Below are 26,491 nucleotides of genomic sequence, written 5' to 3' on the forward strand. Positions count from 1 at the left end.
AGACTTCTCTACTGATAACATACTAGATCAAACCCATCAACAGCCAAGACTTCTCTACCGATAACAGACTAGATCAAACCCATCAACAGCCAAGACTTCTCTACCAATAACAGACTAGATCAAACCCATTAAACAGCCAAGACTTCTCTACCAATAACAGACTAGATCAAACCCATTAAACAGCCAAGACTTCTCTACTGATAACAGACTAGATCAAACCCATCAACAGCCAAGACTTCTCTACCGATAACAGACTAGATCAAACCCATCAACAGCCAAGACTTCTCTACTGATAACAGACTAGATCAAACCCATCAACAGCCAAGACTTCTCTACTGATAACAGACTAGATCAAACCCATCAACAGCCAAGACTTCTCTACTGATAACAGACTATATCAAAGCCAAGACTTCTCTACTGATAACAGACTAGATCAAACCCATCAACAGCCAAGACTTCTCTACTGATAACATACTAGATCAAACCCATCAACAGCCAAGACTTCTCTACTGATAACAGACTAGATCAAACCCATTAAACAGCCAAGACTTCTCTACTGATAACAGACTAGATCAAACCCATCAACAGCCAAGACTTCTCTACTGATAACAGACTAGATCAAACCCATCAACAGCCAAGACTTCTCTACTGATAACAGACTAGATCAAACCCATTAACAGCCAAGACTTCTCTACTGATAACAGACTAGATCAAACCCATCAACAGCCAAGACTTCTCTACTGATAACAGACTAGATCAAACCCATCAACAGCCAAGACTCCTCTACTGATAACAGACTAGATCAAACCCATCAACAGCCAAGACTTCTCTACTGATAACAGACTAGATCAAACCCATTAACAGCCAAGACTTCTCTACTGATAACAGACTAGATCAAACCCATCAACAGCCAAGACTTCTCTACTGATAACAGACTAGATCAAACCCATCAACAGCCAAGACTTCTCTACTGATAACAGACTAGATCAAACCCATTAACAGCCAAGACTTCTCTACTGATAACAGACTAGATCAAACCCATTAAACAGCCAAGACTTCTCTACTGATAACAGACTAGATCAAACCCATTAAACAGCCAAGACTTCTCTACTGATAACAGACTAGATCAAACCCATTAACAACCAAGACTTCTCTACTGATAACAGACTAGATCAAACCCATTAACAGCCAAGACTTCTCTACTGATAACATACTAGATCAAACCCATCAACAGCAAAGACTTCTCTACTGATTACAGACTAGATCAAACCCATTAACAGCCAAGACTTCTCTACTGATAACATACTAGATCAAACCCATCAACAGCAAAGACTTCTCTACTGATAACAGACTAGATCAAACCCATTAACAGCCAAGACTTCTCTACCAATAACAGACTAGATCAAACCTTTTAACAGCCAAGACTTCTCTAATGATAACAGACTATATCAAACCCATCAACAGCCAAGACTTCTCTACCGATAACAGACTAGATCAAACCCATCAACAGCCAAGACTTCTCTACCAATAACAGACTAGATCAAACCCATTAAACAGCCAAGACTTCTCTACCAATAACAGACTAGATCAAACCCATTAAACAGCCAAGACTTCTCTACTGATAACAGACTAGATCAAACCCATCAACAGCCAAGACTTCTCTACCGATAACAGACTAGATCAAACCCATCAACAGCCAAGACTTCTCTACTGATAACAGACTAGATCAAACCCATCAACAGCCAAGACTTCTCTACTGATAACAGACTAGATCAAACCCATCAACAGCCAAGACTTCTCTACTGATAACAGACTATATCAAAGCCAAGACTTCTCTACTGATAACAGACTAGATCAAACCCATCAACAGCCAAGACTTCTCTACTGATAACATACTAGATCAAACCCATCAACAGCCAAGACTTCTCTACTGATAACAGACTAGATCAAACCCATTAAACAGCCAAGACTTCTCTACTGATAACAGACTAGATCAAACCCATCAACAGCCAAGACTTCTCTACTGATAACAGACTAGATCAAACCCATCAACAGCCAAGACTTCTCTACTGATAACAGACTAGATCAAACCCATTAACAGCCAAGACTTCTCTACTGATAACAGACTAGATCAAACCCATCAACAGCCAAGACTTCTCTACTGATAACAGACTAGATCAAACCCATCAACAGCCAAGACTTCTCTACTGATAACAGACTAGATCAAACCCATTAACAGCCAAGACTTCTCTACTGATAACAGACTAGATCAAACCCATTAAACAGCCAAGACTTCTCTACTGATAACAGACTAGATCAAACCCATTAAACAGCCAAGACTTCTCTACTGATAACAGACTAGATCAAACCCATTAAACAGCCAAGACTTCTCTACTGATAACAGACTAGATCAAACCCATCAACAGCAAAGACTTCTCTACTGATTACAGACTAGATCAAACCCATTAACAGCCAAGACTTCTCTACTGATAACATACTAGATCAAACCCATCAACAGCAAAGACTTCTCTACTGATAACAGATTAGATCAAACCCATTAAACAGCCAAGACTTCTCTACCAATAACAGACTAGATCAAACCCATTAAACAGCCAAGACTTCTCTACTGATAACAGACTAGATCAAACCCATTAAACAGCCAAGACTTCTCTACTGATAACAGACTAGATCAAACCCATTAACAACCAAGACTTCTCTACTGATAACAGACTAGATCAAACCCATTAACAGCCAAGACTTCTCTACTGATAACAGACTAGATCAAACCCATTAACAGCCAAGACTTCTCTAATGATAACAGACTATATCAAACCCATCAACAGCCAAGACTTCTACCAATAACAGACTAGATCAAACCTTTTAACAGCCAAGACTTCTCTACTGATAACAGACTATATCAAACCCATCAACAGCCAAGACTTCTCTACCAATAACAGACTAGATCAAACCCATTAACAGCCAAGACTTCTCTACCGATAACAGACTAGATCAAACCCATCAACAGCCAAGACTTCTCTACCAATAACAGACTAGTTCAAACCTTTTAACAGCCAAGACTTCTCTACTGATAACAGACTAGATCAAACCCATTAACAGCCAAGACTTCTCTACTGATAACAGACTAGATCAAACCCATTAACAGCCAAGACTTCTCTACTGATAACAGACTAGATCAAACCCATTAACAACCAAGACTTCTCTACTGATAACAGACTAGATCAAACCCATTAACAGCCAAGACTTCTCTACTGATAACAGACTAGATCAAACCCATCAACAGCCAAGACTTCTCTACTGATAACAGACTAGATCAAACCCATCAACAGCCAAGACTTCTCTACTGATAACAGACTATATCAAACCCATCAACAGCCAAGACTTCTCTACCGATAACAGACTAGCCATCAACGGCCAAGACTTCTCTACCAATAACAGACTAGATCAAACCCATTAAACAGCCAAGACTTCTCTACTGATAACAGACTAGATCAAACCCATCAACAGCCAAGACTTCTCTATAACATACTGATAACAGACTTCTCTACCGATAACAGACTATCAAACCCATCAACAGCCAAGACTTCTCTACTGATAACAGACTAGATCAAACCCATCAACAGCCAAGACTTCTCTACTGATAACAGACTAGATCAAACCCATCAACAGCCAAGACTTCTCTACTGATAACAGACTAGATCAAACCCATCAACAGCCAAGACTTCTCTACTGATAACAGACTAGATCAAACCCATCAACAGCCAAGACTTCTCTACTGATAACAGACTAGATCAAACCCATCAACAGCCAAGACTTCTCTACTGATAACAGACTAGATCAAACCCATCAACAGCCAAGACTTCTCTACTGATAACAGACTAGATCAAACCCATCAACAGCCAAGACTTCTCTACTGATAACAGACTAGATCAAACCCATCAACAGCCAAGACTTCTCTACTGATAACAGACTAGATCAAACCCATCAACAGCCAAGACTTCTCTACTGATAACAGACTAGATCAAACCCATCAACAGCCAAGACTTCTCTACTGATAACAGACTAGATCAAACCCATCAACAGCCAAGACTTCTCTACTGATAACAGACTAGATCAAACCCATCAACAGCCAAGACTTCTCTACTGATAACAGACTAGATCAAACCCATCAACAGCCAAGACTTCTCTACTGATAACAGACTAGATCAAACCCATCAACAGCCAAGACTTCTCTACTGATAACAGACTAGATCAAACCCATCAACAGCCAAGACTTCTCTACAATAACAGACTAGATCAAACCCATCAACAGCCAAGACTTCTCTACTGATAACAGACTAGATCAAACCCATCAACAGCCAAGACTTCTCTACTGATAACAGACTAGATCAAACCCATCAACAGCCAAGACTTCTCTACTGATAACAGACTAGATCAAACCCATCAACAGCCAAGACTTCTCTACTGATAACAGACTAGATCAAACCCATTAACTGATAACAGACAGATCAAACCCATTAACAGCCAAGACTTCTACTGATAACAGACTAGATCAAACCCATCAACAGCCAAGACTTCTCTACTGATAACAGACTAGATCAAACCCATTAACAGCCAAGACTTCTCTACTGATAACAGACTAGATCAAACCCATCAACAGCCAAGACTTCTCTACTGATAACAACTAGATCAAACCCATTAACAGCAAAGACTTCTCTACAGATAACAGACTAGATCAAACCCATCAACAGCCAAGACTTCTCTACTGATAACAGACTAGATCAAACCCATCAACAGCCAAGACTTCTCTACTGATAACAGACTAGATCAAACCCATCAACAGCCAAGACTTCTCTACAATAACAGACTAGATCAAACCCATCAACAGCCAAGACTTCTCTACTGATAACAGACTAGATCAAACCCATCAACAGCCAAGACTTCTCTACTGATAACAGACTAGATCAAACCCATCAACAGCCAAGACTTCTCTACTGATAACAGACTAGATCAAACCCATTAACAGCCAAGACTTCTCTACTGATAACAGACTAGATCAAACCCATCAACAGCCAAGACTTCTCTACTGATAACAGACTAGATCAAACCCATCAACAGCCAAGACTTCTCTACTGATAACAGACTAGATCAAACCCATCAACAGCCAAGACCTCTCTACTGATAACAGACTATATCAAACCCATCAACAGCCAAGACTTCTCTACCAATAACAGATCAAACCTAACAGCCAAGACTCTCTACTGAAACAGACTATTCAAACATCAACAGCCAAGACTTCTCTACTGATAACAGACTATATCAAACCCATCAACAGCCAAGACTTCTCTACTGATAACAGACTAGATCAAACCCATTAACAGCCAAGACTTCTCTACTGATAACAGACTAGATCAAACCCATCAACAGCCAAGACTCTACTGATTCTGTCTCTCAGGTGATAAGACACAAGAACAACATGTTAAACATTTATTTATATTGATCAACTAGAAATAAAATCCAGGCCGTAATGAATGAATTTGTAAAGCTGACAGACCAGTAGGCAGTGTCACATCTCCATTCTAAATAGAGATTTATGCTGTTAAGAATTAATTCAAATGTTTTACATACCTGGTACATGAGAAGATATTTTCCATTTCCAATACCATTTCCCATTTCCCAATTGAAAACACCTCCCAGTACACCTCCCAATTGAAAACGCACCTCCCAGTACACCTCCCAATTGAAAAGGCACCTAAAAGGCAATTGAAAAGGCACCTCCCAATTGAAAAGCACCTCCCAATTGAAAAGGCACCTCCCAATTGAAAAGGCACCTCCCAATTCCCATTTGAAAAGGCACCTCCCATTGAAAAGGCACCTCCCAATTGAAAAGGCACCTCCCAATTGAAAAGGCACCTCCCAATTGAAAAGGCACCTCCCAATTGAAAAGGCACCTCCCATTTGAAAAGGCACCTCCCATTTGAAAAGGCACCTCCCATTTGAAAAGGCAAAAAAGGCACCTCCCATTTGAAAAGGCATTTGAAAAGGCACCTCCCATTTGAAAAGGCACCTCCCATTTGAAAAGGCACCCCATCCCATTTGAAAAGGCACCTCCCATTTGAAAAGGCACCTCCCATTTGAAAAGGCACCTCCCATTTGAAAAGGCACCTCCCATTTGAAAAGGCACCTCCCATCTGAAGACACACCTCTCATTCACAACAGAACCCTCTGTTTTATTCAACAGTCACACTCACAAACAGGCCCGAGATTCAATCTGACCAGGCGTTGTCGACGATGCGGCTTTTAAAAAGGCAATGTTACCATGTTGGTAGAGATTGCGTTAACTCTACAACGCTGCAGAATGCTTGAAATGTGGCATCGGTCGACAGGCACTACGGAATTGAATCCAATTGAACAGCGGATCTCAGTGATATCAATTCAAACCACGAATAAAAACTAGAGAACCATGGTCTTGTTGAAGTGATGCAGCTTTATTTAATTAACCTTCCCGTCTAATGATACACGTCTTCTCTATTCAAATACCAACCTTTCCATTTCCTCCCACAACAAGCATTAACCCAAAAACTAAAATAAAGAAGGTGATCCTTTCCCTGTTGCCATTTCTCCCCTCCAGAAACCTCCAGAAACCTCCGGGACTCAGGAGGAGCTGAGCAGCGCCCCGCCCCAGGTCTCGTGCTTCGATCCTGGGTTGAGGTGGGTGATGGTGACATCCACCGCCTGGATCTTCTGGTACTTGGGAGGGATGGAGCACACCTTATAGCTCACCTCATCTCCTTCCATTGGCACGTATTCCCCCTCGATGCTGTAGAGGGAGGAGGGAGAGATGAGAATAAATGCTCATCTTTATCAGTTTCCATCTGTCTTCTCTCCTAGAACCGCGCGTACTCAACCCTCCTAGAACCGCGTGCACTCAACCCTCCTAGAACCACGTGCACTCAACTCTCCTAGAACCACGTGCACTCAACTCTCCTAGAACCACGCGCACACAACTCTCCTAGAACCACGCGTACACAACTCTCCTAGAACCACGCGTACACAACTCTCCTAGAACCACGCGTACACAACTCTCCTAGAACCACGTGTACACAACTCTCCTAGAACCACGTGTACACAACTCTCCTAGAACCACGTGTACTCAACTCTCCTAGAACCAGGTGTACACAACTCTCCTAGAACCACGTGTACATAACTCTCCTAGAACCACGTGTACACAACTCTCCTAGAACCACGTGCACACAACTCTCCTAGAACCGCGCATACACAACTCTCCTAGAACCACGTGTACACAACTCTCCTAGAACCACGTGCACACAACTCTCCTAGAACCACGTGTACTCAACTCTCCTAGAACCAGGTGTACACAACTTGCCAGACCACAAACGTACCCTGAGTGTATGACTAAAAGTACCGGCTATACCAATCACTCTGTACTTCTGATATGAGGACCACTCGAATAGCCTGCTTTTGAAGGAGAGAGAGAGAATCTCCTCTCTAAAAGACGGGCACTAGGACCTCACGGACCAATGACGCCACGAAAAAGGTGGAAGGACGCAGAGCGAACTGCAGACCGTAGCCCCTCCTCACCGTCCTCATCACTGGGTGAGTGGGAGCTGGTAGTATCTTTTTACATGTGTGTTGAGGCTGTGACCCACAAACTTACTCTGAGATGTGGACAAAGACGTCGCTGCTTCCGTCGGCTGGTGTGATGAAGCCGTGTCCTTTAGTCCGAGAGAAACACTTACATACACCTCTGAACGACGGTCCCTCCGCTGCCCGCTCCGCCCTGCACACACACACACACACACCACACCACACCACACAGACACACACACAGACACCACACAGACACCACACAGACACCACACCACACAGACACACACACACACACACACACCACACCACACAGACACACAGACACACACACACCACACCACACAGACACACACACAGACACACACACACAGACCACACAGACACACACACAGACCACACACAGACCACACACAGACACCACACAGACACCACACAGACACCACACAGACACACACACCACACACACACACACACACACACAGACACACCCCCACACAGACACCACACAGACACACCCCCACACAGACACCACACACACACACCACACACACAGACACCACACAGAAACCACACAGACACCACACCACACAGACACCACACACACAGACACCACACACACAGACACCACACACACAGACACCACACACACAGACACCACACACACACCACACACACACACACCACACCACACAGACACACAGACGCAGACACGCACACCACACAGACACACCCCCACACACACCAGACACAGACACACAAACACACACAGACACACAGACGCAGACACACACAGACACACCCCCACACACACCAGACACAGACACACACACACACACAGACGCAGACACACACAAAATAAAAGGCAGGCAACATTTAAAAAAAGGAACAATGACAACCTTGCAACACGCATCTAATTGTTCAGCATGAATAAGATTTAATATATTTGGATTCCATTCTTCATTGTAACCATGACGACTCCACAAATAATTGAACACAACCAATATGAGCAGATTAGTCTTCAATATAGAAATGTTTTGACCAAGTTAATCAGACAGAATGTTGGTACTTATTTTGATCCAAAGCCAGAAATGAGCGAGTCACTCAGCTTTATGATGACAAATATAGATGTTGCTGTAAATAGCCTACTAAATAGGCCGAACCTAGATGCATATTAAATTTGCCTAAATAAACTAGTACATTTCATTAATTAAATAAATGAACTAGCTCAGGTCCCCTCCCCTCGCGGTGCCTTCTTTCATTCAGTCTCTTCTTCTCCTCAGTAGAGAAGGACTCCGTGTTCCAGGCTATCACTCTCCCACTGTAGTACATAAAGATCGTTTTTTACACAATTATTTTATTTCTGTTTTTAGAGGAAGAGAAACCAAAAGGCTGCCATTCCCATTTTCCTAATATCGTCAGTCCACATGTCAAGTGGAGTAGAGCCATTGTATTTCCCCAAGTTCTCGCTCTCTCATCTCCGGGACACCCGTCAGCTCAATGCTGTTGTTGCCTGATGCAGGACTCGAGCACCAGAGGAGAGACACTCTCGGACTGAAACATTCCCACCTCCATTCATTTACAAAAGGACAGTGTAAATAGCTGTGCTTGTTGTGAACAATCCCCCAATTTGTGCCACAGTTTAGACTAGCGGTATATCAGCGTTCTAACTCCCCCTTGTGGTAGTGTGGTGCAATGACAGAAGTTGAGGCATAAGATCACAACTTTTAAATGAGGTACCACTTTAGTGTTATGATACATTATATAGTGTTATGATACCTTATATAGTGTGATGATACCTTATATAGTGTGATGATACCTTATACAGTGTGATGATACCTTATACAGTGTGATGATACCTTATACAGCGTGGTGATACCTTATACAGCGTGGTGATACCTTATACAGCGTGGTGATACCTTATACAGCGTGGTGATACCTTATACAGCGTGGTGATACCTTATACAGCGTGATGATACCTTATACAGTGTGATGATACCTTATACAGTGTGATGATACCTTATACAGTGTGATGATACCTTATATAGTGTTGTGATACCTTATACAGCGTGGTGATACCTTATACAGCGTGGTGATACCTTATACAGCGTGGTGATACCTTATACAGCGTGTTGATACCTTATACAGTGTTGTGATACCTTATATAGTGTTGTGATACCTTATACAGCGTGTTGATACTTTATATAGTGTGGTGATACCTTATATAGCGTGTTGATACCTTATATAGCGTTGTGATACCTTATATAGCGTTGTGATACCTTATATAGCGCTGTGATACCTTATATAGTGCTGTGATACGGGAGTAGTGCTGTGATACGGGAGTAGTGCTGTGATACGGGAGTAGTGTTGTGATACGGGAGTAGTGTTGTGATACGGGAGTAGTGTTGTGATACGGGAGTAGTGTTGTGATACGGGAGTAGTGTTGTGATACGGGAGTAGTGTTGTGATACGGGAGTAGTGTTGTGATATGGGAGTAGTGTTGTGATATGGGAGTAGTGTTGTGATACGGGAGTAGTGTTAGGAATTTTATGAATAATGACTAAACTATATCTACATTTTAAATAGAATGAAATGAATGAATAAAACTTATACTCTTTTATTATATCTGATTAATAATGTTCATTCATAAGGAAGGGAAGTGTAGCATGAAACAGGGAGTAATTAAACATAATAAATACCATTCCAGCTGGGTTGGGGAGGACTGGGTTGGGGAGGACTGGGTTGGGGAGGAATGGGTTGGGGAGGAATGGGTTGGGGAGGAATGGATTGTGGGTTTTAAGTAAGCAGAAAGGGTCGTTAACCTATGGTTGAACCGACTCAACTTAGCTCTGGGATGTTTAGATAAGGCAGTGTGTGCTTTCCATTATCTGGAACCGTCTGCTGAATAGTGATAGATGAAGACTTCAGAAGTGTAATCTAGATATAACTGTGTGTCTGGAGAGAGCGGGGGGGTGGGAATAAACCTTTGAACCTGTTTCCTCCTGGTCGATAGGAGGAAGGACATTTTATAACCTATGGCGTCATATTTTGTACATAAACTGTTGTTCGTGGTTCCATGGCAGCGAGCTCCGAGAATAAATACTATTATCTAATTTTGATAAGACTGGTCTCTGTCTATTTTATGCAAATGAGAATCTTACAAATTCTCATAAAATAGACTAAGTGAATTTAATTAATGAACACATATAGAAATTATATTAACAAGTAGTGTTATGATATGGGAGTAGTGTTATTTATTATTATCATTTTTATGTATTTTTTACCTTTATTGAACTAGGCAAGTCAGTTAAGAAAAAATTCTTATTTTCAATGACGGCCCAGGAACAGTGGGTTAACATAACGAGTCAGATTATAGACCATGTAGCTAGGACCTCTAGACATAATGAGTCAGGTTACATGTAGCTAGGACCCCTAGACATAATGAGTCAGGTTACATGTAGCTAGGACCCCTAGACATAATGAGTCAGGTTACATGTAGCTAGGACCCCTAGACATAATGAGTCAGGTTACATGTAGCTAGGACTCCTAGACATAATGAGTCAGGTTACATGTAGCTAGGACCCCTAGACAGAATGAGTCAGGTTACATGTAGCTAGGACCTCTAGACATAATGAGTCAGGTTACATGTAGCTAGGACCCCTAGACAGAATGAGTCAGGTTACATGTAGCTAGGACCCCTAGACATAATGAGTCAGGTTACATGTAGCTAGGACCACTAGACATAATGAGTCAGGTTACATGTAGCTAGGACCCCTAGACATAATGAGTCAGGTTACATGTAGCTAGGACCCCTAGACATAATGAGTCAGGTTACATGTAGCTAGGACCCCTAGACATAATGAGTCAGGTTACATGTAGCTAGGACCCTAGACATAATGAGTCAGGTTACATGTAGCTAGGACCCCTAGACATAATGAGTCAGGTTACATGTAGCTAGGACCCCTAGACATAATGAGTCAGGTTACATGTAGCTAGGACCACTAGACATAATGAGTCAGGTTACATGTAGCTAGGACCCCTAGACATAATGATTCAGATTACATGTAGCTAGGACCCCTAGACATAATGAGTCAGGTTACACATAGCTAGGACCCCTAGACATAATGAGTCAGGTTACACGTAGCTAGGACCTCTAGACATAATGAGTCAGGTTACAGACCATGTAGCTAGGACCCCTAGACATAATGAGTCAGGTTACATGTAGCTAGGACCCCTAGACATAATGAGTCAGGTTACATGTAGCTAGGACCCCTAGACATAATGAGTCAGGTTACAGACCATGTAGCTAGGACCCTAGACATAATGAGTCAGGTTACATGTAGCTAGGACCCCTAGACATAATGAGTCAGGTTACATGTAGCTAGGACCCCTAGACATAATGAGTCAGGTTACATGTAGCTAGGACCCCTAGACATAATGAGTCAGGTTACATGTAGCTAGGACCCCTAGACATAATGAGTCAGGTTACATGTAGCTAGGACCCCTAGACATAATGAGTCAGGTTACATGTAGCTAGGACCCCTAGACATAATGAGTCAGGTTACATGTAGCTAGGACCCCTAGACATAATGAGTCAGGTTACATGTAGCTAGGACCCCTAGACATAATGAGTCAGGTTACATGTAGCTAGGACCCCTAGACATAATGAGTCAGGTTACATGTAGCTAGGACCCCTAGACATAATGAGTCAGGTTACATGTAGCTAGGACCCCTAGACATAATGAGTCAGGTTACAGACCATGTAGCTAGGACCCCTAGACATAATGAGTCAGGTTACATGTAGCTAGGACCCCTAGACATAATGAGTCAGGTTACATGTAGCTAGGACCCCTAGACATAATGAGTCAGGTTACATGTAGCTAGGACCCCAGGTTACAGACATAATGAGTCAGATTACAGACCATGTAGCTAGGACCCCTAGACATAATGAGTCAGGTTACATGTAGCTAGGACCCCTAGACATGTAGCTAGGACCTAGGACTAGACATAATGAGTCAGGTTACAGACCATGTAGCTAGGACCCCTAGACATAATGAGTCAGGTTACAGACCATATAGCTAGGACCCCTAGACATAATGAGTCAGGTTACATGTAGCTAGGACCCCTAGACATAATGAGTCAGGATACAGACCATGTAACTAGGACCCCTAGACATAATGAGTCAGGTTACATGTAGCTAGGACCCCTAGACATAATGAGTCAGGTTACATGTAGCTAGGACCCCTAGACATAACGAGTCAGGTTATAGACCATGTAGCTAGGACCCCTAGACATAATGAGTCAGGTTACATGTAGCTAGGACCCCTAGACATAATGAGTCAGGTTACATGTAGCTAGGACCCCTAGACATAATGAGTCAGGTTACATGTAGCTAGGACCCCTAGACATAATGAGTCAGGTTACAGACCCCCTATGTAGCTAGGACCCCTAGACATAATGAGTCAGGTTACATGTAGCTAGGACCATAATGAGTCAGGTTACATGCTAGGACCCCTAGACATAATGAGTCAGGTTACATGTAGCTAGGACTCCTAGACATGTCAGGTTACATGTAGCTAGGACCCCTAGACATAATGAGTCAGATTACATAATGAGTCAGGTTACATGTAGCTAGGACCCCTAGACATAATGAGTCAGGTTACATGTAGCTAGGACCCCTAGACATAATGAGTCAGGTTACCCTATGTAGGTTACTAGGACCCCTAGACATAATGAGTCAGGTTACATGTAGCTAGGACCCCTAGACATAATGAGTCAGGTTACATGTAGCTAGGACCCCTAGACATAATGAGTCAGGTTACAGACCATGTAGCTAGGACCCCTAGACATAATGAGTCAGGTTACATGTAGCTAGGACCCCTAGACATAATGAGTCAGGTTACAGACCATAGACATAATGAGTAGGACCCCCCCTAGACATAATGAGTCAGGTTACAGACCATGTAGCTAGGACCCCTAGACATAATGAGTCAGGTTATAGACCATGTAGGTTACTAGGACCCCTAGACATAATGAGTCAGGTTACATGTAGCTAGGACCCCTAGACATAATGAGTCAGGTTACATGTAGCTAGGACCCCTAGACATAATGAGTCAGGTTACAGCTAGGACCAGACATAATGAGTCAGGTTACAGACCATGTAGGGACCCCTAGACATAATGAGTCAGGTTACAGACCATGTAGCTAGGACCCCTAGACATAATGAGTCAGGTTACATGTAGCTAGGACCCTAGACATAATGAGTCAGATTACATAATGAGTCAGGTTAGCTAGCTAGGACCCCTAGACATAATGAGTCAGGTTACATGTAGCTAGGACCCCTAGACATAATGAGTCAGGTTACATAATGAGTCAGGTTACAGACCATGTAGCTAGGACCCCATAATGAGACATAATGAGTCCCCTAGACATAATGAGTCAGGTTACAGACCATACCCCTAGACATAATGAGTCAGGTTACAGGTAGCTAGGACCTCTAGACATAATGAGTCAGGTTACAGACCATGTAGCTAGGACCCCTAGACATAATGAGTCAGGTTACATGTAATGCTAGGACCTCTAGACATAATGAGTCAGGTTACAGACCATGTAGCTAGGACCCCTAGACATAATATCAGAGTCAGACATTACAGATTACAGACCATGTAGACATAATGAGTCAGGTTACAGACCATGTAGGGACCCCTAGACATAATGAGTCAGTTATAGACAGGTTAGTCAGGTTACATGTAGCTAGGACCTCTAGACATAATGAGTCAGGTTACATGTAGCTAGGACCCCTAGACATAATGAGTCAGGTTACATGTAGCTAGGACCCCTAGACATAATGAGTCAGGTTATTATAGGACCATAATGAGTAGCTAGGACCCCTAGACATAATGAGTCAGGTTACATGAGCTAGGACCCCTATAATGAGTCAGGTTACATAGGACCCCTAGACATAATGAGTCAGGTTATAGACCATAATGTTAGCTAGGACCCCTAGACATAATGAGTCAGGTTACATGTAGCTAGGACCCCTAGACATAATGAGTCAGGTTACAGACCAGGTTCAGGTTACATGTAGCTAGGACCCCTAGACATAATGAGTCAGGTTACATGTAGCTAGGACCCCTAGACATAATGAGTCAGGTTACATGTAGCTAGGACCCCTAGACATAATGAGTCAGGTTACATGTAGCTAGGACCCTTAGGCATAATAAATTAAGCCGTTTCATAAATACTGAATTATAACACTAACTAGGTGTGTGTGTGTGCAGTACTCACGCAGAGCAGGTCCTAGTACGTCTGGTTGGCAGGGGGCTGGGTATGAGGTAACCTCTCATGGGGGAGGGGGAACGGTCTCGGTACCGGGAGGCTGGCGGGCACAGGGACCCAGGGGACACCGGAGAGACTGGGGAGCCAGGGGCCCCAGAGGTCAGTGGAGGGGTCGTAGGGGATACTGACCCCTGGATGCGAGTGGCTTCAGAAGACATTGTGGGAGGGAGGGTAGTCGTGACAACCACCTAGAGTAGACAGACAGAGAGGCAGACAGGAGAGGAGAGAAAGGGAGGAGAAACCCAGTTTAGTTGTTATACTGATAGACCTGATAATGACATCACAGTTCCAAATGACCCTCTGAACAGTTTACAATAGACAGGAGAGGTGGATGTCGTGACGACAGAGAATACGAAGAGATAACAGGGAGGGAGGGTGGTATCATTTTTGTCCTTCCCTCCTAACTCTTTTCTCTTGGCCCATCCATCTCTTTCATTTCCTGTTCCACTGTCTAGGAAATGGATTTGGTCTGTCATTTCTTCCCTAGCCTGGGTACCAGTCTGTTTGTGCCATTATGCCACTGTTAGACATGACAAGCAGTATTAACATGATACACAAACAAAACTGGGACGTGACCAGGATAGATCTATTTCTACTCTACTGTGATAGATCAGTAGATCTGGGACCAGGCTATTTCTACTCTACTGTGATAGATCAGTAGATCTGGGACCAGGCTATTTCTACTCTACTGTGATAGATCAGTAGATCTGGGACCAGGCTATTTCTACTCTACTGTGATAGATCAGTAGATCTGGGACCAGGCTATTTCTACTCTACTGTGATAGATCAGTAGATCTGGGACCAGGCTATTTCTACTCTACTGTGATAGATCAGTAGATCTGGGACCAGGCTATTTCTACTCTACTGTGATAGATCAGTAGATCTGGGACCAGGCTATTTCTACTCTATAGATCAGTAGACTCACACTGAAAACTGTCAATCAGCTACATAGGCACTAGCCTGACTGCAGACACACCCACTCCAAACCCTGGCACGTCTGCAATCAGTGCCCTCCCTCTAGGACACGAAGAACCCTCTTCACCATGGCAACACCAATCAAAGAGCTGCCAGGTTCTAGCCCATGGGGCCTGTTCAGGAGGGTTTAATGTTACAGAACATTCAGATATAAAATGTGTTCTACACATTACATTAGTAATCGGAAGTTTACATACACTTAGGTTGGAAACATTAAAACTCGCTTTTCAACCACTCCACAAATGTCTTGTTAACAAACTATAGTTTTGGCAAGTCGGTTAGGACATCTACTTTGTGACACAAGTAAGTTTTCCAACAACTGTTTACAGACAGATTATTTCACTTATAATTCACTGTATCACAATTCCAGAAGTTTACATACACTAAATTGACTGTGCCTTTAAACCGCTTGGAAAATTCCATAAAATGATGTCATGGCTTTAGTAGCTTCTGATAGGCTAATTGACATCCTTTGAGTCAATTGGAGGTGTACCTGTGGATGTATTTCAAGGCCTACCTTCAAGCTCAGTGCCTCTTTGCTTGACATTTGTAACTAATTTGTAAACATTTCTAAAAACATGATTTAACTTTATCATGATGGGGTATTGTGTGTTGGCACAAGAGTGACACAAGAGCATAACTCTTGCAACACCAAGATAGTGGGTTCAATCCCAGTGTCGTGTCTTTACTATCATTAAATTAAGACTTTTAGTTTTTAATCAAAGATTCTCTGAAATTAGTATTACGCGATTAAACTGATTAGTCACGTAACTGTAATTAACTAGGAAGTCGGGGCACCAAGGAAAAATATTCATATTACAAAGTTATAAAATATCTAAATATTAGGAAAATTATATCTGATCAATTAGTCTTTGAATTAATGAATTATTTATTTTACCTCACGTTAGTTTCATTCCAAACGTCGTAAATTGTTGGTAATCTGCACGAACCTCGTCTTCACTATGAGTCATCCATACATCAATTGTCTTAAATCAGTTATTTATTAACTAACTAAACAATCACAGAAGTGCACACACAAACAAACAAGGTAAATATGGTGACAAGAAATGATAGGGGAATGTGCCCTAGTGGGCTAAACCGACATGGCGGCTGGTTAGACAAAAGGGGGAGTGGGGGTCGACTGAGAAGTCACTACAGAGTTGATAATTATAACAATTAAAATGCTAATCCTTTGCACATGAACGCTCACTCAGTCGGGAACAATTGCAATCAATATACAGTATATCACAAAAGTGAGTACACCCCTCACATTTTTGTAAATATTTGAGTATATCTTTTCATGTGACAACACTGAAGAAATGACAAAATTAAGGGTGAGTGTACAGCTTGTATAACAAAATTTGGTGTCCTCAAAATAACTCAATATTTGTCTAAACCGTGTGGTACACCCCTAAGTGAAAATGTCCAAATCATGTTTTTTGTGTGGCCACCATCATTTTCCAGCACTGCCTTAACCCTCTTGGGCATGGAGTTCACCATGACGACATCACGGAGCTGGTGGATGTTAGAGACCTTGCACTCCTCCACCTTCCGTTTGAGGGTAGCCCCACCAATGCGCAATAGGGTTTAGGTCTGGAGACAACACTTGACCAGTCCACCACCTTTACCCTCAGATTCTTTAGCAAGGCAGTGGTCGTCTTGGAGGTGTGTTAGTGGTCGTTATCATGATGGAATACTGCCCTGTGGCCCAGTCTCTGAAGGGAGGGGGATCATGCTTTGCTTCAGTATGTCACAGTACATGTTGTCATTCATGGTTCCCTCAATGAACTGTAGCTCCCCAGTGCTGGCAGCACTCATGCAGCCCCAGACCATGACACTCCCACCACCATGCTTGACTGTAGGCAAGACACACTTGTCTTGACTTTCACATTGTCAGCTCGGGGGAACCAATCTTGCAACCTTACAGTTAACTAGTCCAACGCAATAATGACCTGCCTCTCTCTCGTTGCATTCCACAAGTGCAACGAGAATACAGTAAGACAAGGTAAGTTGCTAGCTAGCATTAAACTTAATAAAAACAATCAATCAATTAATCAGAATCACTAGTTAACTACACATGGTTGATGATATTACTAGTACTATCTAGCGTGTCCTGCGTTGCATATAATCTGACTGAGCATACAAGTATCTAACCGAGCGGTGGTAGGCAGCAGCAGGCTCGTAAGCATTCATTCAAACAGCACTTTTGTGCGTTTTGCCAGCAGCTCTTCGTTGTGCGTCAAGCATTGCGCTGTTTATGACTTCAAGCCTATCAACTCCCGAGATGAGGCTGGTGTAACCGATGTGAAATGGCTAACTAGTTAGCGGGGTGCGCGCTAATAGCGTTTCAAACATCACTCGCTCTGAGACTTGGAGTAGTTGTTCCCCTTGCTCTGCATGGGTACCGCTGCTTCGACGGTGGCTGTTGTCGTTGTGTTCCTGGTTCGAGCCCAGGTAGGAGCGAGGAGAGGGACGGAAGCTATACTATTACACTGGCAATACTATAGTGCCTATAAGAACTTCCAATATCCAAAGGTTAATGAAATACAAATGGAAGAGAGAAATAGTCCCATAAGTCCTATAATAACTACAAGCTAAAACTTCTTACCTGGGAATATTGAAGACTCATGTTAAAAGGAACCACCAGCTTTCACATGTTCTCATGTTCTGAGCAAGGAACTGAAACGTTAGCTTTCTTACATGGCACATATTGCACTTTTACTTTCTTCTCCAACACTTTGTTTTTGCATTATTTCAACCAAATTGAACATGTTTCATTATTTATTTGAGGATAAATTGATTTTATTGATGTATTATATTAAGTTAAAATAAGTGTTCATTCAGTACCTCCTCCTCTGGCTGCAATTGAGATAGCCCATGTCAATCAGATGGACACAATGGAGCTATTTTACACACACACACACACACACACACACACACATACACACACACACACACACCTGCTGACACAGGCTGGTTTCAGTAGCGATCAGACCCATGGAATATTCCACCAGAGACCAATGTTGATCTCTACATACTGAATGTGTTTAGTACTGTGATTATCATCACGGTCCCTTCCCTCATGTCTGTATAGGATCAGACACAGTTAAACCTCTTGGAGTTGATGTCCCTCCCTCATGTCTGTATAGGATCAGACACAGTTAAACCTCTTGGGGTTGATTATCATCACTGGTCTGTATAGGATCAGACACAGTTAAACCTCTTGGTGTTTTTTCATCACCACTGTTTCTGAATAACCTCCAATCATCACCATCATCACTGTCCCTCCCTCATGTCAGATCAGGTTAAACCTAGTTGATTATCAGTATCATCACTGCCCTACCATAACAGACACAGTTAAACATTATCATACATCCATCACTGATTATCATCACGGTCCCTTCCCTCATGTCTGTATAGGATCAGACACTTGATTATCATCATCATCACTGTTAAACCTCTTGGTGTTGATTATCATCATCATCTGTCCCTCCCTCATGTCTGTATAGGATCAGACACAGTTAAACCTCTTGGAGTTGATTGATTCATCCCTCCCTCATGTCTATCACTGTCCCTCCCACTGTCATGTCTGTATAGGATCAGACACAGTTAAACCTCTTGGAGTTGATTATCACCATCATCATCACTGTCCCTCCCTTATGTCTGTATAGGATCAGACACAGTTAAACAACTCATCATCTTCACTGTCCCTCCCTCATGTCTAGGTTTATTATCATCATCACTGTCCCTCCCTCATGTCTGTATAGGATCAGACACAGTTAAACCTCTTGGAGTTGATTATCATCATCATCACTGTAAATGTCCCTCCCTCAATAGGATCAGACACAGTTAAACCTCTTGGAGTTGATTATCATCACTCATGTCTGTATAGGACACAGTGTCTTGGAGTTGATTATCATCATCACCATCATCACTGTCCCTCCTCATGTCTGTATAGGACACAGTTAAACCTCCTGGTGTTGACACAATGTAGTGTGTCCACAGTGGAAACAAGTCAACACGTTGAGTTATCCTCCATGATTCTAGATGCAGTGTTTCCACTAGAGCATGTGAATCTATACCAGTGAATCCCTGTTTAATAGTGTAGACTAGACACTAACCAGCAGGACACTCATCTGAATTAGTCTATTCCCTGTTTAATAGTGTAGACTAGACACTAACCAGCAGGACACTACATCTGAATTAGAGTCTGTACCAGTGAATCCCTGTTTAATAGTGTAGACTAGACACTAACCAGCAGGACACTACATCTGAATTAGAGTCTGTACCAGTGAATCCCTGTTTAATAGAGACACTAACCAGCAGGACACTACATCTGAATTAGAGTCCAGTGAATCCCTGTTTAATAGTGTAGACTACAACCAGCAGGACACTACATCTGAATTAGAGTCTGTACCAGTGAATCCCTGTTTAATAGTGTAGACTAGACACTAACCAGCAGGACACTACATCTGAATTAGATCTGAATCCCTGTTTAATAGTGTTGACATAACCAGAGGACACAGCTGGTTCTAGTAGTGAACACATCAACAGGTTGACATAACCAGGAGATTCAGCTGGTGAATCTAGAGTGGTTGGCATGAACACATCAACAGGTTGACATAACGGAGGAGATTCAGCTGGTTCTAGTAGTGAACACATCAACAGGTTGACATAACGGAGGAGATTCAGCTGGTTCTAGAGGTGAACACATCAACAGGTTGACATAACGGAGGAGATTCAGCTGGTTCTAGTAGTGAACACATCAACAGGTTGACATAACGGAGGAGATTCAGCTGGTTCTAGTAGTGAACACATCAACAGGTTGACATAACGGAGGAGATTCAGCTGGTTCTAGTAGTGAACACATCAACAGGTTGACATAACGGAGGAGATTCAGCTGGTTCTAGTAGTGAACACTGAATCCTTCCAATTCTTTCTGGTCTGTGTTTGTCCAATCAGCTGTCTCAGTCTCACGTTTATCCACATTTCTCAAACGTAACATTTAGAAGTTGTTCCAGACATCACATGTTGTGTTTAGGGTGAAGTTTAGGCATTAACTCCAACTAGTTAAGGATCGGATTAAAAACAAATACACAGCCTGTGTAGAGACACAGCTCCTCCCCCCTCCCCTTGTCCCCTCCCCTATCCTTCCTTCCCACACCATCCTCAGGGAGGAAACCAGGAACAGGACTGGCGCTTCCTGGAAAACATAAATCAGGAAGTGCCCAAGTCTCTTCCTGCCCGGTCACAGGAGATGAAATACCTTTAACAAAACTAAAAACTGAGAAATGTACTTCTGTTCTATTTAGTTCTACTCTTCCTGCAAGGTGTGAAGCAAGGAGCGGTGGAAGTTGTACAGCAGTAGTCAGACAGACGGCCATCCAGGACCTCTATACCAGGCGGGTCAGGCAGGCTGCCATCCAGGACCTCTATACCAGGCGGGGTCAGACAGACTACCATCCAGGACCTCTATACCAGGCGGTGTCAGACAGACTGCCATCCAGGACCTCTATACCAGGCCGGGTCAGACAGGCTGCCATCCAGGACCTCTATACCAGGCGGTGTCAGGCAGACTGCCATCCAGGACCTCTATACCAGGCGGTGTCAGACAGGCTGCCATCCAGGACCTCTATACCAGGCGGGTCAGACAGACTGCCATCCAGGACCTCTATACCAGGCGGTGTCAGACAGACTGCCATCCAGGACCTCTATACCAGGCCGGGTCAGACAGGCTGCCATCCAGGACCTCTATACCAGGCGGTGTCAGGCAGACTGCCATCCAGGACCTCTATACCAGGCGGGTCAGACAGACTGCCATCCAGGCCCTCTATACCAGGCCGGGTCAGACAGGCTGCCATCCAGGACCTCTATACCAGGCGGTGTCAGACAGACTGCCATCCAGGACCTCTATACCAGGCGGTGTCAGACAGACGGCCATCCAGGACCTCTATACCAGGCGGTGTCAGACAGACGGCCATCCAGGACCTCTATACCAGGCCGGGTCAGACAGACTGCCATCCAGGACCTCTATACCAGGCCGGGTCAGACAGGCTGCCATCCAGGACCTCTATACCAGGCGGTGTCAGGCAGACTGCCATCCAGGACCTCTATACCAGGCGGTGTCAGGCAGACTGCCATCCAGGACCTCTATTCCAGGCGGTGTCAGACAGGCTGTTAACAAATAAATGCATAAATGTCTTGAGGCATCAATCCAGTATTCAACCCTGTTGTTATCAGAAACGCCATCCATAAGTTCAGGAGTAAACATTTGCCATTTCTATAAAAATGTTTTCACTTTGTCATTATGGGGTGTTCTATGTGTAGATGGCTGAGAAATACAATCAATGTAATCCATTTTGAATTCAGGCTGTAACTAAACAAAATGTGAAATAAGTCAAGGCGGTGTAGGAATACTTTCTGAATGCAATGTGCATGTACCTCTGCCATCCAGGACCTCTATACCCGGTGCACATGGACTGCCATCTGGTACCCCGTGCATATAGCCAAGTTATCATTGACTCTATACTGGTACCCCGGCAGGCATATAGCCAGTTATCATTGACTCAGTACTGGTACCCCCAGTGCATATAGCCAAGTTATCATTGACTCAGTACTGGTATCCAGGACATATATACCAGGTTGTCATTGACTCAGGCTACTGGTACCCCTATATAGGCGGTGTCAGGCATTGCTGCCATCCAGGACCTCTGGCACATTATCTGTTAGCCTGGTTGGTCAACAACAGAGAGGCAGACTAACAGCTAATGTGTCTATGTCTTTGTGCCTGTTCAACAACAGGCGGTGTAACAGCTGCCATGTGTCTATGGCTTTGTGGCAGGCTGTTCAACAACAGAGACCTCTAACAGCGGTGTCTATGTCTTTGTGCCTGTTCAACAACAGAGAGGTGTAACAGCTGCCATCCAGTGACCTCTATGGCTTTGTCAGGCCTGTTCAACAACCTCTATACCAGGCGGTGTCTGACAGAAATGTTAACAAACTGCATAAATGTCTTGAGTCTAAGTAAACCCTGTTGTTAAAACGACACTAACAAGTTCAGACCGTCTTTCTGTCTGTCTGACTTCATATGTCTCTGTCTGTCTGTCTGTCTGTCTCTCTGTCTGTGGCTGACTTCATATCTCTGTGTCCATTTTGTCTGTCTGTCTGTCTGAACAAAATGTCAAATCTCTCAAGTCTGTCTGTCTGTCTGTCTGACTTCATATCTCTGTCTCTCTGTCTGTCTGTCTGTCTGGCTGACTTCATATCTCTGTCTGTCTGTCTGACTTCATATCTCTGTCTGTCTGTCTGTCTGACTTCATATCTCTGTCTGTCTGTCTGTCTGTCTGTCTGACTTCATATCTCTGTCTGTCTGTCTGTCTGACTTCATATCTCTGTCTGTCTGATTGACATATCTCTGTCTGTCTGACTTCATATCTCTGTCTGTCTGTCTGTCTGTCTGACTTCATATCTCTGTCTAGCTCTGTCCGTCAACAACAGATCTCTGTCTCTAATGTCTGTCTGTCTTTGTGCCTGTTCAACAACAGAGAGGGTATCTCTGTCTGTCTGTCTGTGCCTGTTCAATCTCAGTCTGTCTGTCTGTCTGTCTGACTTCATATCTCTGTCTGTCTGTCTGTCTGTCAGTCTGTTCATATCTCCGTCTGTCTGTCTGTTGACAACAGAGAGGTTAACATCTCCGTCTGTCTGTTGTGTCTGTTCAACAACATCTCTGTCTGTCTGTCTGACTTCATATCTCTGTCTGTCTGTCTGTCTGTCTGTCTGTCTGACTTCATATCTCTCTCTCTAACTTCATGTCTGTCTGTCTGTCTACATTGTAACTCAATACCTTTAGTAACAAAACACTTCTACTCTGTCAAGATGCTTCTAAACATTACGGTTCCTAATATCACATTCACAAACAGCTGAAATTATATGATAAAACAGCAAGTGTGTTATATACACACACACACACACACACACACACACACACACACACACAGTGTGGGTGAGAAGTCATAATACTGTACAAAGGCAAGGTTCCCAGGACGGTGTCCTAAATAGCAGCCTATTCTCTCTGTTTTACACTACTTGACCAGGGCCCATACGGCTCCAGTCCAGAAGGCACTATGGAAGGGTCAGGGTGCCATTTAGGGCTCACACAGAGAACTGTACACATTTACCCAGAGAAACGCAGAGGATTCACTGTACGGATCTAGTAACACAATTTCTATGATGCTTAGAACTTCCCACACACACACATCTACTTCCCCATTCCCAGACCTTGGAGAGTGGCCTCTCTCCTCCTAATATCCCCCCTCTCTGTCTCTCTCCTCCTAATATCCCCCCTCTCTGTCCTCCTACTTTCGTTTTATTGCACACTAGGGACCATTAGCACAGAACACTAGTCTACACAACACTAGCCTTCTAGAACCATTCATATTGACAACAGAACACTAGCCTTCTAGAACCATTCATATTGACAACAGAACACTAGCCTTCTAGAACCATTCATATTGACAACAGAACACTAGCCTTCTAGAACCATTCATATTGACAACAGAACACTAGCCTTCTAGAACCATTCATATTGACAACAGAACACTAGAGAACATTCATATTGACAACAGAACACTAGCCTTCTAGAACCATTCATATTGACAACAGAACACTAGCCTTCTAGAACCATTCATATTGACAACAGAACACTAGCCTTCTAGAACCATTCATATTGACAACAGAACACTAGCCTTCTAGAACCATTCATATTGAACATTCACAGAACACTAGCCTTCAACACAGAACAGAAGAAAACTGAGATTTACACCAGTCTTTGACTCTTAACACGCACGAAAACCCCGCCCCCACGCAACCCACTCCCGCCCTAACTTCCAACTACAAATATTTAAATAAAAAAATATGCATCACTTCGTTTTGAATCCCCATCAGTTAATCATTAATGGGTATGATTTAGACTTAATTATGAAACATCTATAGTAAAATAGCCAAGTACCGTTATTTTGATTGTATCGAGCGACTGCACTGATTTTCATTCGACTGTGTCAATAATGTAGGCTAACAGCGTAACTGTTTATAAATGCTGTACGATATAAATGTTGTACGCATTATATGAATGGCGTTAATGAATCAATCATGTTTGCGCAAGGCTTTGACGTGAAGCGCGTCACCACTCACCTTTTCCGAACTTTTCCGTGGAGGAAACAAAAACACTTTCCTTTTGAGGTCGAGCAGCAGGTAATGGATAAAAACGGACTCCCTGCAGTCGGAGATTGGAATCAATCCGTAACCTTTTTCCTCACAACAAAATAGTTATTTGGGAGAATAGACAGGACATGTGAAGTGCACGACAGCAGTGAAGCTGGGTTTGTTTCGCCGTTCGTTTCAGTGCGAGTCCCGATGGGCGGGACCCACCAGCTTTCATCTAACGATGACGTCATCGTGGAATAGGCTCCCCATTACCGTAACCCGAAGAGATCTGAATCGAAACCCCCTACAACGGAGATACACGATTTTAGTAGCACTCGATATGGATCGTCCAGCTCTCCATGCGGCACGTTAGGACGACAAAAACAATTGTCTCCAAGTGCAAAAGTCACCCTTTTCCTTACGCAACACGAGTTTACAGTAAAGGATTTTACCAACAGATCTAGGAACAGATTACCAGGCCATTGGTCGAGTTCCTGCCTCACTACATTACAGACACATTCCAGATTTTTACGTCTGGATTTTTAAAAAATGTACCTTTATTTAACTAGGCAAGTCAGTTAAGAACAAATTCTTATTTACAATGATGGCCTACCCCAGTCAAACAACCCAGCTTTAACCTTACATTAGGGTAACAGTTTGTCTATTCCCCTAATATTTAACTGGACTTGCCAAGTTAAATAAAAATATTAGAGGAATGGACTGTTACCCTGTGGACTGCAAGTGGGTGGTATTCACTAGGAACCAAACGGAGGCCAACAGGCCAAAACGGGGAGGGACTAACCTGGGATGTAGTCATTTGTGCACACCGTAGTAAAAATGAGTTTTTATTGGACAAATTCACAGAGGTTCCCTGTTCCATCCCGTTTGCTTCCGTTTGGGGAAGTGGTGATTTTCCTCATACGATTGGGGGGGGGTCCTGGTAATTACTAGAGGGGAAACTCATCTATCATCCTGAACACCCACTTCCCCCACATACTGACCTCTGACATCAACTACGAAGGAAATTACCTTCATAACATCGTCAGGGTAGCCTAGTGGTTAGAGCGTTGGACAAGTAACCGGAAGGTTGCAAGTTCAAATCCCTGAGCTGACAAGGTACAAATCTGTCGTTCTGCCCCTGAACAGGCAGTTAACCCACTGTTCCTAGGCCGTCATTGAAAATAAGAATTGGTTTTTAACTGACTTGCCTTGTTAAATAAAGGTAAAAAAATAAGAAATTATTTTTAAAAAGGCAATATAATATTAATATGGTTTGTGAACTATAGAATTTGTTTGCAACCATTATATCTGTACAAAACACTCCAACATGCCCTAACAAACAAAACACTAA

At 43.2% G+C, this 26,491-nt stretch overlaps 1 protein-coding gene across 1 annotated transcript; it reads right to left on the reverse strand.

Annotated features, from left to right (window-relative positions):
* Nucleotides 1-6,485: 6,485 nt before the first annotated feature.
* On the reverse strand, nucleotides 6,486-25,353 carry LOC135530227 (calcium-regulated heat stable protein 1-like). Its single transcript, XM_064958590.1, has 4 exons — nucleotides 25,129-25,353; nucleotides 14,914-15,152; nucleotides 7,697-7,819; nucleotides 6,486-6,838 (listed from the first exon to the last, which is right to left on the reverse strand). Exons 2-4 carry the CDS (start codon nucleotides 15,120-15,122, stop codon nucleotides 6,673-6,675), a joined length of 498 nt encoding a protein of 165 aa, XP_064814662.1. The 5' UTR covers nucleotides 15,123-15,152; nucleotides 25,129-25,353; the 3' UTR covers nucleotides 6,486-6,672.
* Between the last annotated feature and the right edge of the window lie 1,138 nt (nucleotides 25,354-26,491).

Source organism: Oncorhynchus masou, unplaced genomic scaffold (assembly GCF_036934945.1).
Source record: "Oncorhynchus masou masou isolate Uvic2021 unplaced genomic scaffold, UVic_Omas_1.1 unplaced_scaffold_1295, whole genome shotgun sequence".
Lineage (NCBI taxonomy): Eukaryota > Metazoa > Chordata > Actinopteri > Salmoniformes > Salmonidae > Oncorhynchus > Oncorhynchus masou.